General features: G+C 45.8%; 1 protein-coding gene across 5 annotated transcripts in view; it reads left to right on the top strand.

The window, feature by feature from the left end:
- The window catches only part of LOC108103325 (calcium/calmodulin-dependent protein kinase kinase 2-like), a 165448-nt gene that overhangs the window by 139914 nt on the left and 11493 nt on the right, over positions 1-14041 (top strand). For all 5 annotated transcript variants that reach the window (XM_041818441.1, XM_041818440.1, XM_041818439.1 and 2 more), the window contains one exon: positions 5935-6289. In XM_041818441.1, coding sequence (XP_041674375.1) covers positions 5935-6289 — 355 coding nt within the window. The remainder of the gene's footprint in view (positions 1-5934; positions 6290-14041) is intronic.

The following is a 14041-nucleotide window of genomic DNA, read 5'->3' as shown; positions in this document are numbered from 1 at the left end:
TTCAATTAATTATTTCTTTTCATCTATCCTTAAAACTAACAATAAAACTTAATCTACTGCGCCAACACAAATTACAACACAAACTGTGTTTATTATTCGTAATTTACATACCTCATACTTCAATATCCGTTTTAAAAAATAGAAAAATATTGTTTAGTTTAGATTTGCCAAGCGCTCAAAGGTATTAAAAGTTTCCCGCCAATTTTGTCACAAAAATCAGATGTTCAATCACCAGACTTTAAACATCTGTAAAAATTGAAAGGTTGCATTTTTGACAAAAGTATTTATTGATACTTTAAATCTAGTTCATCTAGTTTAAATATATAAAAAAAAAATTCAGATTTTCTTCCATAAAATTTTGGACTTTATGCCACCAAATCGGGAATCCGGGCCATAGTGCGATGGTCCGGCTGCTGTTTGTCGGCAATGAGGGGCTGTTGGTCTTGCTGCAGATTCCATTACTGCTGAAAGACAAGCCTTCTATAACCGGAAGTAGTGAAATTATACCACAATCGGGAACAGGGAATTCGGTTTCCTTTAGTCAAGTAAGATTTCAGTATGCCTCCGATGACTGAGCAGGTCTTTGGGCCGCCCTACCTAAGGTTATCATATCCTTTTCTTTTTCCATTTAGCTGTGACGATTTCGTTGGCGTCTACGCTGAGGTAGCTTCACATCACTTCATAAACAACATTTTGGTGCGCTTGACGATGTCGGTACTATGGGTTGCTACTCGGGAGTAACTGCTGCTGTTACTGGATGTTTGTGCACCTGACCTAGCACTCTTTGTTTCTTGTATAACTTTTATCACAATCGCTTCTTGAACCAACATCACAAGATGCATGCCAAACTAGGAATGGCGGCTAATACGCCGCCAAAAAGGCGGCAACATATCTCTTCTATTTCTCCTATAACTCCGTTTCTCCATTTAACGCTGCCAGACTTCCAATCCTCCCCAGCGAGATCTAGATGGCGCCACCGACTCTTACCAAGCATCTAGATAGCGTTGGACCATCCGCATTTGCACCAAGAGCTACAAGCGCTTTCCTTATCAGAAAAATCATATTTAATAACTGATGTCCAAGCTCTTCTGAGGACTTATACCCTTAACATTTCGTTATAAACTGTAAAATAATTTTTAATTTTGGTTTGTTTTGTGGGGGTATGAGTCGGTGAAGCAAATAAATTATTTACCTTGAGCTGCGGCGACTTCTCTAGAAGTACATACAAGTATGCATAATCCTAACTTTCTGTGTCATAGTTTTGGAGATCTAAGCGTTTTTCCGCGTGTTGTGGGCGTTAGTGAATGCGGAAACCATTTTTCGAGCTTTATATGTGTAAGCAAGGCAGTGGCCGGATAATGGTATCACTTTACGATGCACTGCCATTTCAATATTATATTATATTTCTAACCACGTCGTCGTATGCAGACGTGTATTTTATTGTGCTCCGGGAAAAAAAGTATTCAATAATATCCAAAAAATACAGTGACTGGTTTCGTAAACGCTTTCGGCAATGGGATCGTGAATGTTTATATTGATTAATTAATTAATTAATATAAAACATAACACTAATTCTAACAAACTCAATCTCGACTGCAATGAGTTTAAACGACGTTCGCACACAACGTCAACGTGAGCAAGACGAGAGACGGCTTTCAGTACAAAGAAACAACGCTTACTTCTCTTTCAAAGCAACCGAAAGTAATGCAAGCTCTTCCCAAACACGGTCAATTACCCCAAATTTGACCGAATTCTTAAATGTAGAGAGCGAGAGAGCGCGTTCTTGCTCCCCCTCGCTACCATCGATGTCTCTGCAGCCAAAGAGCGCAGCAACTAGCACCGCAATTTCTTTGACAACGTCAACCGTAATAACAACAACAACCGGAACTGTAACGACAGCGCGTTTAACGACGTCATCAGCTAGCAGCGCAAACATTAATAATTCTGCCGCTGCGCTGCCCGAAAAAGAGAACAAAAACAAGGAAAATATTAAGCCGGCTGTGCAGAATGGTATGGATCGCTACATCCCCCTAAACTCTCAACGCAAAATAACCCGTGGCAATGCTAACATAGCTGCAATAGAAACGCCCACTAACTCAAACCGTTTTAAAATCTTGGCAGACTATGAGGATGATGCCGAATCTACTGAAGTCGAAAAAAGCAAGACTAAGCCCCCGCCAATTTACATACGAGAAAAAAGTTCCAACGTTCTTGTCAACAAAATTATAGAGCTTATTGGCAAGGACAATTTTCACATAATACCACTCGTAAAGGGCAACATCCAGGAAACAAAAGTTCAAACGAAGTCTGAAGATAATTAAAAAGTATTATCAAAATATCTCACCGACAAAAAAAATAACTTTTATACTAATCAGCTAAAAAGCAGCAAGGGCCTGGAAGTCGTACTTAAGGGCATAGAGTCCTAAGTATCGCCTGCAGAGATAACAAAGGCGCTACAAGAGAAGGGATTTAGCGCTAAGACAGTCTTCAATATCCTTAACAGGGATAGAAAGCCGCAGCCACTCTTTAAGGTTGAGCTCGAACCAGAAATTAAGCCCCTAAAGAAATACGAAGTGCAATCTTCAGTTCCTGCTGCACCGCAGAATTACGGTTGAGGAGCCGCACAATCGCAATGGCCCGGTACAGACTGCGAACTGCCAAGAATTTGGCCATACAAGGTCCTACTGTAAACTGCGTCCGGTGTGTGTAGTTTGTGGTGAGCTTCATGACTCCGCACACTGCCCAGCGAGCAAAGATGACCACAACTCAAAAAAGTGCGGCAACTGCTGTGGAAATCACACTGCTAACTATAGAGGTTGCCCAGTTTATAAGGAGCTTAAAAGTCGTATCCACCAGAGGGGAATTACTGCCCGCACCCAAAAAAAAGGATAGCCTCAAGGTCAAATCCTGAAGTCTTCTTCTCGACTGCAGCCAGATCCTCAATAGGACCCATAAGCTCTGCCAAAAACTTACATACGCAAGTGGTTTAAAATCAGGTCTGTCTACCCCAACCTCAAAAAGCTCATTGCCGCAATCAGCATATCAAGAACCGAACACGGCTCAGCAGCATCAACCGCCCGAACAGCCAAAAAGTAACTTTGAAGCTATGATATGCAGACTACAACAAAGCCTTACGGAGTTTATGTCGTTTATGCGTACAACAATGCAAGATCTGATGCGAAACCAAAATCAATTAATAAAAATGCTGGGTTCACAACAATCTAAATAATGACTTCCCTACGAATATCTACGTGGAACGCTAACGGCGTTTCGCAGCATAATACTCGAGTTAGCGCATATTCTACTGGCAAGCAATTAACCGAAAATGAGTTTATGCAGTTTTTCAACTCACTCAGAGACCACTTCATAACAGCAGGAGACTTCAATGCCAAGCACACACAATGGGGATTCCGTCTCGTGACTCCAAAAGGAAAGCAGCTCTATAATGCAATTATCAAAGCCAAGAACAAGCTCGAATATGTTTCTTCTGGCACACCAACATACTGGCCGGCAGACCCAAAGAAATTTCCCGATTTAATAGACATTGCGATTACCAAAAACATTTCTAAAAATATGATAAGCGCCGAATGCCTTTCGGATCTTTCATCTGATCACTCGCCTGTCCTTTTTACTCTACTCCGACATCCAGGAACATGGGATCAACCATTAAAACTGACCTCACATAAAACCAATTGGGTTAAGTACAGGAAGTATATTAGCTCACACATTGAGCTCAGTCCTCACCTCAGCGATGAAGCCAACGTAGACATTTTCGTTAATTCAATACTCATCTCTGCAGCTCGAGTTTCAACACCTCATACTTTAAACACATTATGCAATCAAAAGAAGACAAATCTACAGATTGAACAGCTCGTCCTTAAAAAGCGACGCTTACGTCGAGAATGGCAATTTCACAGATCGCCATCTGCTAAACAAAGCTTAAAACATGCCTCACGTCAACTTTCTCAAGCTCTACAGCAAGAAGAAACATATGTCCACCGCCGCTACATTGAGCAATTGTCAACTAATAGTACAAAACACTCACTATGAAGAGCTCACCCAACTCTGAGCTCACCGAAAGAAACCGTGATGCCTGGGCGGCTGGGCGTGCAGTGACGCAGACAGAGCCAGCACGTTTGCCAACCACCTTAAAAATGTCTTCCAACCAAAGCCTGCCACTAATGCGTTTTCTTTGCAGACTCTATCATATGAGCCCCAGCCTCAACATGAGCTAATTGAGTTTCCCCCAAACGAAATCGTAAAAATCATCAAAAGACAACTGAATCCGAAAAAATCCCCGGGCTGCGACCTCATAGCTCCCAAAATGATCATTGAGCTCCCATACTGCGCGATTTGCACTCTCACCCAGCTCTTAAATGCCATCGCAAAACTTGGCCACTTTCCAGTGAGATTAAAAAAGTCAATTATAATAATGATAGCAAAGCTGGGGAAAGACCAGACTATCCCCACGTCGTATAGACCTATAAGCCTACTCTCTTTTCTATCTAAACTCTTTGAAAAATACATAATGACTCGGATAAACAAATACCTGAAAATCCAGGAAGGAATCCCGTCACACCAATTTGGGTTTCGTGAAAAGCATGTAACATTTGAGCAGGTCAATCGGATAACATCAGAAATTCGAAACGCTTTCGAAAAACGAGAGTACTGTACTGCCATATTTTTATATATCTCTCAAGCATTTGATAGAGTCTGGCTAGAAGGTCTAATGTACAAGATCAAGACAATGCTCCCCTACAAGATTTTAGAGTCTTTGTTTTCGGAGTCATTGAATTCACGACAGAAAATTTGCTGTGATGTGCAACAGTGCTATATCTGATGATTATACTGTTGGAGCTGGAGTTCCTCAAGGTAGCATGCTAGGGCCAACACTATATGTCCTCTACACAGCAGACATCCCTACAAGCACACGACTAACAACATCTACGTTTGCCTATGACAATGCGTAGCTAGCTCTTCATCTGCTCGATGTTGAATAATGGCTATCAGATTGGCGAATTAAAGAGAACGAGCTAAAATATAAGCACGTTACGTTCACTCTGAACAGGCAAAACTGCCCGCCGATTACGTTAATCAACACTCTACACCCACAAGCAAACGAAGTAACATACCTAGGAGTACATCTCACTCACATGGCACCTGCATATTGAAGCCAAAAGAATACACCTAAAGCTAAAAGCCAGCAGCCTTCATTGGCTTATCAACGCCCGGTCACCTCTTATCCTTGAATATAAAATCCTGCTGTACAACTCGGTACTAAAACCTATATAGATGTACGGCTCCCAGTTATAGGGGAACGTCAGCAATAGCAACATTGACATTGTTCAGAGAGTTCAGTCGAAGATCCTGAGAACAATCACCGGGGCACCGTGGTACGTTCGCAACGAAAACATACACCGCGACTTAAACATTCTACCAGTCAAAGAAGTGATCGCAGAACAAAAGGTGGAGTACTTCACCAAGCACCCTAACCACCTGGCGAGAGGTCTAACAAGGTTGAACCAATCACGCCTTCGTCGCAATGACCTACCCACCCAGCGACCTACCTGAGGGACGCTCAACCAGAATGCAGTCTTAGTATACTATTAGTTAAATTTTAATGTTAAGATTCGTCAACTTATTGTTAGTGTCAAAATTAAGAGTAGATTCAACAAATAAAAGCAAAGCTATATAAAAAAAAATAATATTATATTTGCCTAGTCCAATTTTGCAAGCTCTTATATTTCCTGATATCTGAGCGTGTGCATTAGAATGTACATGGCAGGACGTTGAAAAATCAAGAATCTGTATCTCGGCGAATACAATTTTTTCAAACATTGCTATACTTGGACAAATATTTAATAACTTTATAAAGACATTTTTTAATGTTATTAAGCATAAGATTACAATTTTTAAAACCTATTATCGTTATAGGGTTCATACGGACTTGTTAAGTTGGCTTATTCCGAAGAAGACTCTACACATTATGCAATGAAGATACTTTCTAAAAAACGGCTCTTACGCCAAGCTGGACTTATGAGGCGGGGACCCAAGAAAGCAACATCACCTTTGGATCGAGTTTACAGAGAAATAGCAGTTTTAAAAAAACTTGATCATCCTAATGTTGTTAAGTTGGTAGAAGTATTAGATGATCCACTTGAAGATTCATTATATATGGTTTTTGAATTGGTAAAACAAGGCGAAGTTTTAAGAATTCCAACAGAGAAACCTTTATCTGAAAAAAAAGCTTTGAGTATATTTCGTGAGACTTTACTTGGATTGGAATATTGTGAGTAGAACATTTCAACTTTCGTCAATCAGCCCGCCCGTTTTTACTCATTATTGTTACTAATTTAAAAATATCAAAAATCAATTTCATTTAACTTAAAGGAGACATATCTATTCTAGCAAAAAATATTATTCATCAGCACTTATAGGATATAGTCATATGTTTTCGTCTGACCCTTTTTAAAATTTTATTTTATTTATATATTATATATCAAATATTCTTTAGGCTGAAATCTTTTCTAGCTTAATTATGATGTAGAATATATGGATATATGTGTAAATGTAAAACTCATTTTCCTTGCGCTGCACACAAGGCTCTTTCTTACTGCTCTCCAGTTACGTAACTATCTCTACATGCATTCTTATCGCAACTCACGATCTGCGACTATATGTTAATATATCTAGATATTCAGAGACTTGGCAGGTATTTTGATAGATCTACTCAGCTGTTTTCTATTTGAAACTTTGACCACTTTGTTTTGTATATAATTTATATTGACTTTCGTAGCAAAATGAAAGCAAAAGAGATGAAAAATGAATTGATATTTATACAAATATATTCATACACAATATTGTTTACCTTGTAGCCTAAATATAATATTTAAATATAAATTTAGTATAGAGTGTGGCTTACTTTATGTGACAAAACAAATGTAACGCGAAATACTTTAAATCCAGAACATCAATCAAAACAATTGAAGAAGTCTATGTGAGATTTCCCCAAGCAGAAAAAATAATGGATAAAAATAATATAAGCAGTAAATAAGCCCCTGTAGAATCGAAAGCTGTAAAACTGTTTCCAATCAAGTTCAAGCTCAAGCTGGAGATTGGGACCAGCGACTTCCTTAATATAATAATTAAGCAAGACGAAACCCTATAGTCAAGTTCCGCGACTATAAGATCCCAGTTACTGTTTTACACAATTTTAAATTATTCATATTGCAAGTGGAAATTCAAAAGGTGCCACCTATTGTCAGAGGAAGCATGTTGACTAACTGATAGTGACTTCACTACCCATGTGAGGTAACTAGCGAAATAATGTTTCGATCGATAGATATTTACATAAGTCGGTTATACAAGGTCAGACGAAAGCATGCATAATAATATTATAGACGCCACTGTTTTCTGCGGTTTGTGGGCGTCAGAGCGGACGTGACCGGATGAAAACTAGTGGCAAGTTACATTGACATCTCTTAAATACGTATTCTTAAGCCTAGATTTTTGGCTTTCAACTTTCTCGCTCTAATAGTTCCTAAGATTTCAGCGAGATTATCTTTCGCGATTTGTGGGCGTTAGAGTGGGCGTTTAACGCAATTTTAAAATATTCATTTTGCTAGTCGAAAGCATGTTGAGTATCTGATAGTGACGTATCTGCCTATGTGGAGGCATAAAGTATAATATTATGGACGCCTAAATTTTGCGCGGTTCCTGGGTACGTATTCTTAAGCACAATTTTCTGGCTCTTATAGTTCCAGAGATTATTGCAGTTTTTGTTTTCCGGGTTTTCTGGGCTTTATTCGCATTTAATTAATTAATTCACATTTGGGCATCATTAAATGCTTCACGCATAATCCAAACTTTCTATCACTTATACTTTCCGAGATATCAGCTTCTCTACAAAATGCGAAATCGGTCTTTCGAGCTTTGTGAGCTTAGGAGTGAGTGTGGCCGAATAATGGTACCACCATAGGATGCGCTGGCATCTCAAGATTATACATTCATACTTAGTGTTAGCTTACTTTCAACTTACTTTCTAGCTCTAATAGTTCCTACGATTAGTTTGTTCAACGATTTTATTTTTTCGAGATTTGTTGGCTTTACAGTGGGCGTGGTAGGATGCTGCAATATACTTGCGCTACGTAGGGACTACGTACGGACACGGCTCAATCGCTTTCGCTATTGCTCCTGATAAAGAATATATATACTTTTTATAGACTGAAACGCTTCCTTTTACCTGTTAGTACTTTTAAACGAATCTTATATACCCTTTTACTATACAAGTAGTATAGAGACAAACCCGGGTTTTGATATTTAGTTCGCTATTAATATATCAGTCTTTCCTACAATCTGAAAACATTCACATTACTCCCTGCATTATAAGCGAATTAAGTCCGATGCCAGCACACACACAGCACAAATAGTCAATTACAGTGGACCGCAGTTTTTTTCTTGCAGCCGAAGAGTGAAAATTTAAGACGTTATTGCGGCTTAACTAACAAAAATAACTATAAACAAGAGGAAACGTTCACATTACTCCCTGCTTTATAAGCGAATTAAATCTGATGCCAGCTCTATTAAATAGTCAATTACAGTGGACCGCAGTTTCATTCTTGCAGCCGAAGAGTAAAAATTTAGGTTGTTATTGCGGCTTAACTAACAGAGATAACTATAAACAAGGGGAAACGTTATAGTCGAGTGGCGCGACTATAAGATACCCGTTACTGTTTTACACTATTTAACAATATTAATTTTGCTAGTGGAAATTCACAAGGCGCCAGCTTTTGTCAGAGAAAGTATCTTGAGTAACTGACAGTGACTTCACAATCCATGTGAGTCCTTATAACCTAAATTTCTTCATAAATAGCGAAATAATGTTTCGATTTCAAAAATCTTTGGCAAATGAATAGATACAACAGAAATAATTAATACAAGGTCAAACGAAAGCATTCATAATAATACTAAGGAAGCCACAGTTTTCCGCGGTTTGTAGGCATTAGAGTCAGCGTGGCCGGATGGAAACTAGTGGCAAGTTGCAGTGGCATTTCTTAAATACGTATTCTTAAGCACAACTTTGGAGCTCTTTTAGTTTCCGAGATTTTTTCATTTTTGGTTTTTCGGGTTTTGTGGGCGTTAGAAAGGGCGTGGCATGATCGGAAAAAACAATTCGCATTGAGATCGTCATAAAAACGAACATGCTTAATCCGAACTTTCTATCACTTATAGTTACCGAGATGTCAGCGTATGGGTGAAAGAGGCCGGATAATAATACTACTATAAGATGCGCTAGCATCCAAAGATTATACATACTGAATTTGATTTTTCTAGCTCTAATAGTTCCTTAGATTTCAGCTACTTTAGTTTTTCGCGATTTGTAGACGTTAGAGTGGGCGTGGCAGGATGCTGCCGTTACTCGTAAAGTAAAAGGGTATACTATTTTCGTTGAAAAGTATGTAACAGATAGAAGGAAGCGTTTCCGACCCTATAATGTCTGTCTGTCTGTCAGTCTGCCAGTCTGTCAGTCTGTCATTCTGTCAGTCTGTCAGTCTGTCAGTCTGTCAGTCTGTCAGTCTGTCAGTCTGTCAGTCTGTCAGTCTGTCAGTCTGTCAGTCTGTCAGTCTGTCAGTCTGTCAGTCTGTCCAGTCTGTCAGTCTGTCAGTCTGTCAGTCTGTCAGTCTGTCAGTCTGTCAGTCTGTCAGTCTGTCAGTCTGTCAGTCTGTCAGTCTGTCAGTCTGTCAGTCTGTCAGTCTGTCAGTCTGTCAGTCTGTCAGTCTGTCAGTCTGTCAGTCTGTCAGTCTGTCAGTCTGTCAGTCTGTCAGTCTGTCAGTCTGTCAGTCTGTCAGTCTGTCAGTCTGTCAGTCTGTCAGTCTGTCAGTCTGTCAGTCTGTCAGTCTGTCAGTCTGTCAGTCTGTCAGTCTGTCAGTCTGTCAGTCTGTCAGTCTGTCAGTCTGTCAGTCTGTCAGTCTGTCAGTCTGTCAGTCTGTCAGTCTGTCAGTCTGTCAGTCTGTCAGTCTGTCAGTCTGTCAGTCTGTCAGTCTGTCAGTCTGTCCGTCTGTCAGTCTGTCAGTCTGTCAGTCTGTCAGTCTGTCAGTCTGTCAGTCTGTCAGTCTGTCAGTCTGTCAGTCTGTCAGTCTGTCAGTCTGTCAGTCTGTCAGTCTGTCAGTCTGTCAGTCTGTCAGTCTGTCAGTCTGTCAGTCTGTCAGTCTGTCAGTCTGTCAGTCTGTCAGTCTGTCAGTCTGTCAGTCTGTCAGTCTGTCAGTCTGTCAGTCTGTCAGTCTGTCAGTCTGTCAGTCTGTCAGTCTGGCAGTCTGTCAGTCTGTCAGTCTGTCAGTCTGTCAGTCTGTCAGTCTGTCAGTCTGTCAGTCTGTCAGTCTGTCAGTCTGTCAGTCTGTCAGTCTGTCAGTCTGTCAGTCTGTCAGTCTGTCAGTCTGTCAGTCTGTCAGTCTGTCAGTCTGTCAGTCTGTCAGTCTGTCAGTCTGTCAGTCTGTCAGTCTGTCAGTCTGTCAGTCTGTCAGTCTGTCAGTCTGTCAGTCTGTCAGTCTGTCAGTCTGTCAGTCTGTCAGTCTGTCAGCCTGTCAGTCTGTCAGTCTGTCAGTCTGTCAGTCTGTCAGTCTGTCAGTCTGTCCGTCTGTCAGTCTGTCAGTCTGTCAGTCTGTCAGTCTGTCAGTCTGTCAGTCTGTCAGTCTGTCAGTCTGTCAGTCTGTCAGTCTGTCAGTCTGTCAGTCTGTCAGTCTGTCAGTCTGTCAGTCTGTCAGTCTGTCAGTCTGTCAGTCTGTCAGTCTGTCAGTCTGTCAGTCTGTCAGTCTGTCAGTCTGTCAGTCTGTCAGTCTGTCAGTCTGTCAGCCTGTCAGTCTGTCAGTCTGTCAGTCTGTCAGTCTGTCAGTCTGTCAGTCTGTCAGTCTGTCAGTCTGTCAGTCTGTCAGTCTGTCAGTCTGTCAGTCTGTCAGTCTGTCAGTCTGTCAGTCTGTCAGTCTGTCAGTCTGTCAGTCTGTCAGTCTGTCAGTCTGTCAGTCTGTCAGTCTGGCAGTCTGTCAGTCCGTCAGTCTGTCAGTCTGTCAGTCTGTCAGTCTGTCAGTCTGTCAGTCTGTCAGTCTGTCAGTCTGTCAGTCTGTCAGTCTGTCAGTCTGTCAGTCTGTCAGTCTGTCAGTCTGTCAGTCTGTCAGTCTGTCAGTCTGTCAGTCTGTCAGTCTGTCAGTCTGTCGCCTGTCAGCTCGTCAGCTCCGTCAGTCTGTCAGTCTGTCAGCCCCCGTCTGTCAGTCTGTCAGCTCGTCAGTCTGTCAGTCTGTCAGTCTGTCAGTCGCCCGTCGCTGCCGTCAGCCCCGTCGCCCGCCTGTCAGTCTGTCAGTCTGTCAGTCTGTCAGTCTGTCAGTCTGTCAGTCTGTCAGTCTGTCAGTCTGTCAGTCTGTCAGTCTGTCAGTCTGTCAGTCTGTCAGTCTGTCAGTCTGTCAGTCTGTCAGTCTGTCAGCCTGTCAGCTCCGTCGCCCGTCAGTCCGTCAGCCTGTCAGTCTGTCAGCCCGTCGTCCGTCAGCCCGTCAGCCCGTCAGCCCGTCAGTCTGTCAGTCTGTCAGTCCGTCAGCTCGTCAGCCTGTCAGTCTGTCAGTCTGTCGCCCGTCAGCTCGTCAGTCTGTCCCCGTCAGCCCGTCAGTCTCGTCAGTCTGTCAGCTCCGCCGCCTGTCAGTCCTGTCAGCCTGTCAGTCTGTCAGTCTATCGGCGCCTGTCAGTCTGTCCGCCCGTCAGTCTGTCCTGTCAGTCTGTCGTCAGCCCGTCAGTCTGTCGTCCGTCGGTCGTCAGCCTGTCAGTCTGTCAGCCTGTCAGTCTGTCAGTCTGTCAGTCTGTCAGTCTGTCAGCCTGTCAGTCTGTCAGTCTGTCAGTCTGTCAGTCTGTCAGTCTGTCAGTCTGTCAGTCTGTCAGTCTGTCAGTCTGTCAGTCTGTCGCCTGTCGCCCGTCAGTCTGTCGTCCGTCAGCCTGCCAGCCTGTCAGCCTGTCAGTCTGTCAGTCCGTCAGTCTGTCAGTCTGTCAGTCTGTCAGTCTGTCAGTCTGTCAGTCTGTCAGTCTGTCAGTCTGTCAGTCTGTCAGTCTGTCAGCCTGTCAGTCTGTCAGTCTGTCAGTCTGTCAGTCTGTCAGTCTGTCAGTCTGTCAGTCTGTCAGTCTGTCAGTCTGTCAGTCTGTCAGTCTGTCAGTCTGTCAGTCTGTCGTCTGTCAGTCTGTCAGCCTGTCGTCCGTCAGCCCGTCAGCTGTCAGTCTGTCAGCCCGTCGGCCCGTCAGTCCGTCAGCCCGTCAGCTCCGTCAGTCTGCCAGCCCGTCAGTCTGTCAGCCTGTCAGTCTGTCAGTCCGTCAGCCCGTCAGTCTGTCAGTCTCGTCGTCTGTCAGCCCGTCGTCCGTCAGTCCGTCAGCCCCCGTCAGTCCGCCCGTCAGTCCGTCAGTCTGCCGCCGTCAGCCCTGTCAGTCCGTCGCCCGTCGCCCGTCAGCTCCCGTCGCCCGTCAGCCTGTCAGCCTGCCGCTTCAGCCCGTCAGCCCGTCAGCCCGTCAGCCTGCCGCCCGTCGCCCGTCAGTCCGTCAGCCTGTCAGTCCGTCAGTCTGTCAGCCCGTCGCCCGTCAGTCTGTCGTCCGTCAGTCCGTCGCCCGTCAGTCCGTCGCCCGTCGGCCCGTCAGCCCGTCGCCCGTCGGCCCGTCAGTCTGTCAGTCTCGCCTGTCTGCCCGTCAGCCCGTCAGCTCGTCGCCTGTCAGCCCGTCGCCCTGTCAGTCTGTCAGCCCGTCAGCCTTGTCAGTCCGTCAGCCCGTCAGTCTGTCAGCTCCGTCAGCCCGTCAGCCTGTCAGTCCGTCAGCCGCCGCTCGTCAGTCTGTCGCTCCGTCGCCCGTCAGCCCGTCAGCCCGTCAGCCTTGTCAGTCTGCCGGCCCGTCAGCCCGTCAGCTGTCAGCCCGTCAGCCCGTCAGTCTGTCAGCCCGTCAGCCCGTCAGCCTGTCAGCCCGTCAGCCCGTCAGCCCCGTCGTCTGTCAGCCCGTCAGTTCGTCAGCCCGTCAGCCCGTCGTCTGTCAGTCCGTCGCCCGTCAGCCCGCCGCCCGTCAGCCCGTCAGCCTGTCCGCCCGTCAGCCTGTCAGCCCGTCAGTCTGTCAGTCCGCCGTCGCCTGTCAGTCTGTCAGTCTGTCAGTCTCGTCAGTCAGTTCGTCAGCCCGTGTCGCCCGTCAGCCTGTCGTCTGCCGCCCGTCAGCCCGTCAGTCTGTCAGCCCGCGTCAGTCCGTCAGTCTGTCAGCCCGTCAGTCGTCAGCCCGTCAGCCCGTCAGTCCCGCCTGTCAGCTCCGTCAGTCTGTCAGTCTGTCAGTCCGTCAGCCCGTCAGCCCGTCAGTTCGTCGTTCGTCAGCCCGTCAGTTCGTCAGTCTGTCAGCCCGTCAGCCCGTCAGCCCGTCAGCCTGTCAGTCTGTCAGTCCGTCAGTCTCGTCAGTCCGTCAGGCCCGTCTGTCAGCTCCGTCGGCCGTCGCCCGTCAGCCCGTCGCCCGTCGTCGCCCGTCGCCCGTCAGCCCTGTCAGCCCGTCAGTCCGCCAGCCCGTCAGCCCGTCAGCCCGTCAGCTCCGTCAGCCCTGTCAGTCCGTCAGCCGCCTGTCAGTCTGCCGCCCGTCAGCCTGTCAGCCCGTCAGTCCGTCGCCCGTCGCCGTCGCCTGTCGCCCGTCAGCCCGTCGCCCGTCGTTGTCCCGTCGCCCGTCGCCTCGTCCGCCGCCCGTCAGCCTGTCAGCTCTGCCCGCCGCCCGCCGCCCGTCGCCCGTCAGCCCGTCGCCCGTCAGCCTGCCGCCCGTCAGTCTGTCGCCTGTCAGCCCGCCAGCCCGTCAGTCTGTCAGCCCGTCAGCCCGTCAGCCCGTCAGCCCGCCGCCCGTCGTCCCTGTCAGTTCGTCGCCCGTCAGCCCGCTCAGCTGCTCGCCCGTCGCCCGTCAGCCCGTCAGCCCGTCGCCGTCAGCCCGTCAGCCCGTCAGCCCGTCAGCCCGTCAGCCTGTCAGCTGCCGCCCCGTCAGCCCGTCAGCCCGTCAGTCCGTCAGTCTGTCGCCC

Source organism: Drosophila eugracilis, unplaced genomic scaffold (assembly GCF_018153835.1).
Source record: "Drosophila eugracilis isolate 14026-0451.02 unplaced genomic scaffold, ASM1815383v1 contig_2166, whole genome shotgun sequence".
NCBI classification, from domain to species: Eukaryota; Metazoa; Arthropoda; class Insecta; order Diptera; family Drosophilidae; genus Drosophila; species Drosophila eugracilis.
The sequence above is the reverse complement of the archived record's forward strand: the minus strand, read 5'-3'. Positions and strand labels throughout refer to the sequence as shown.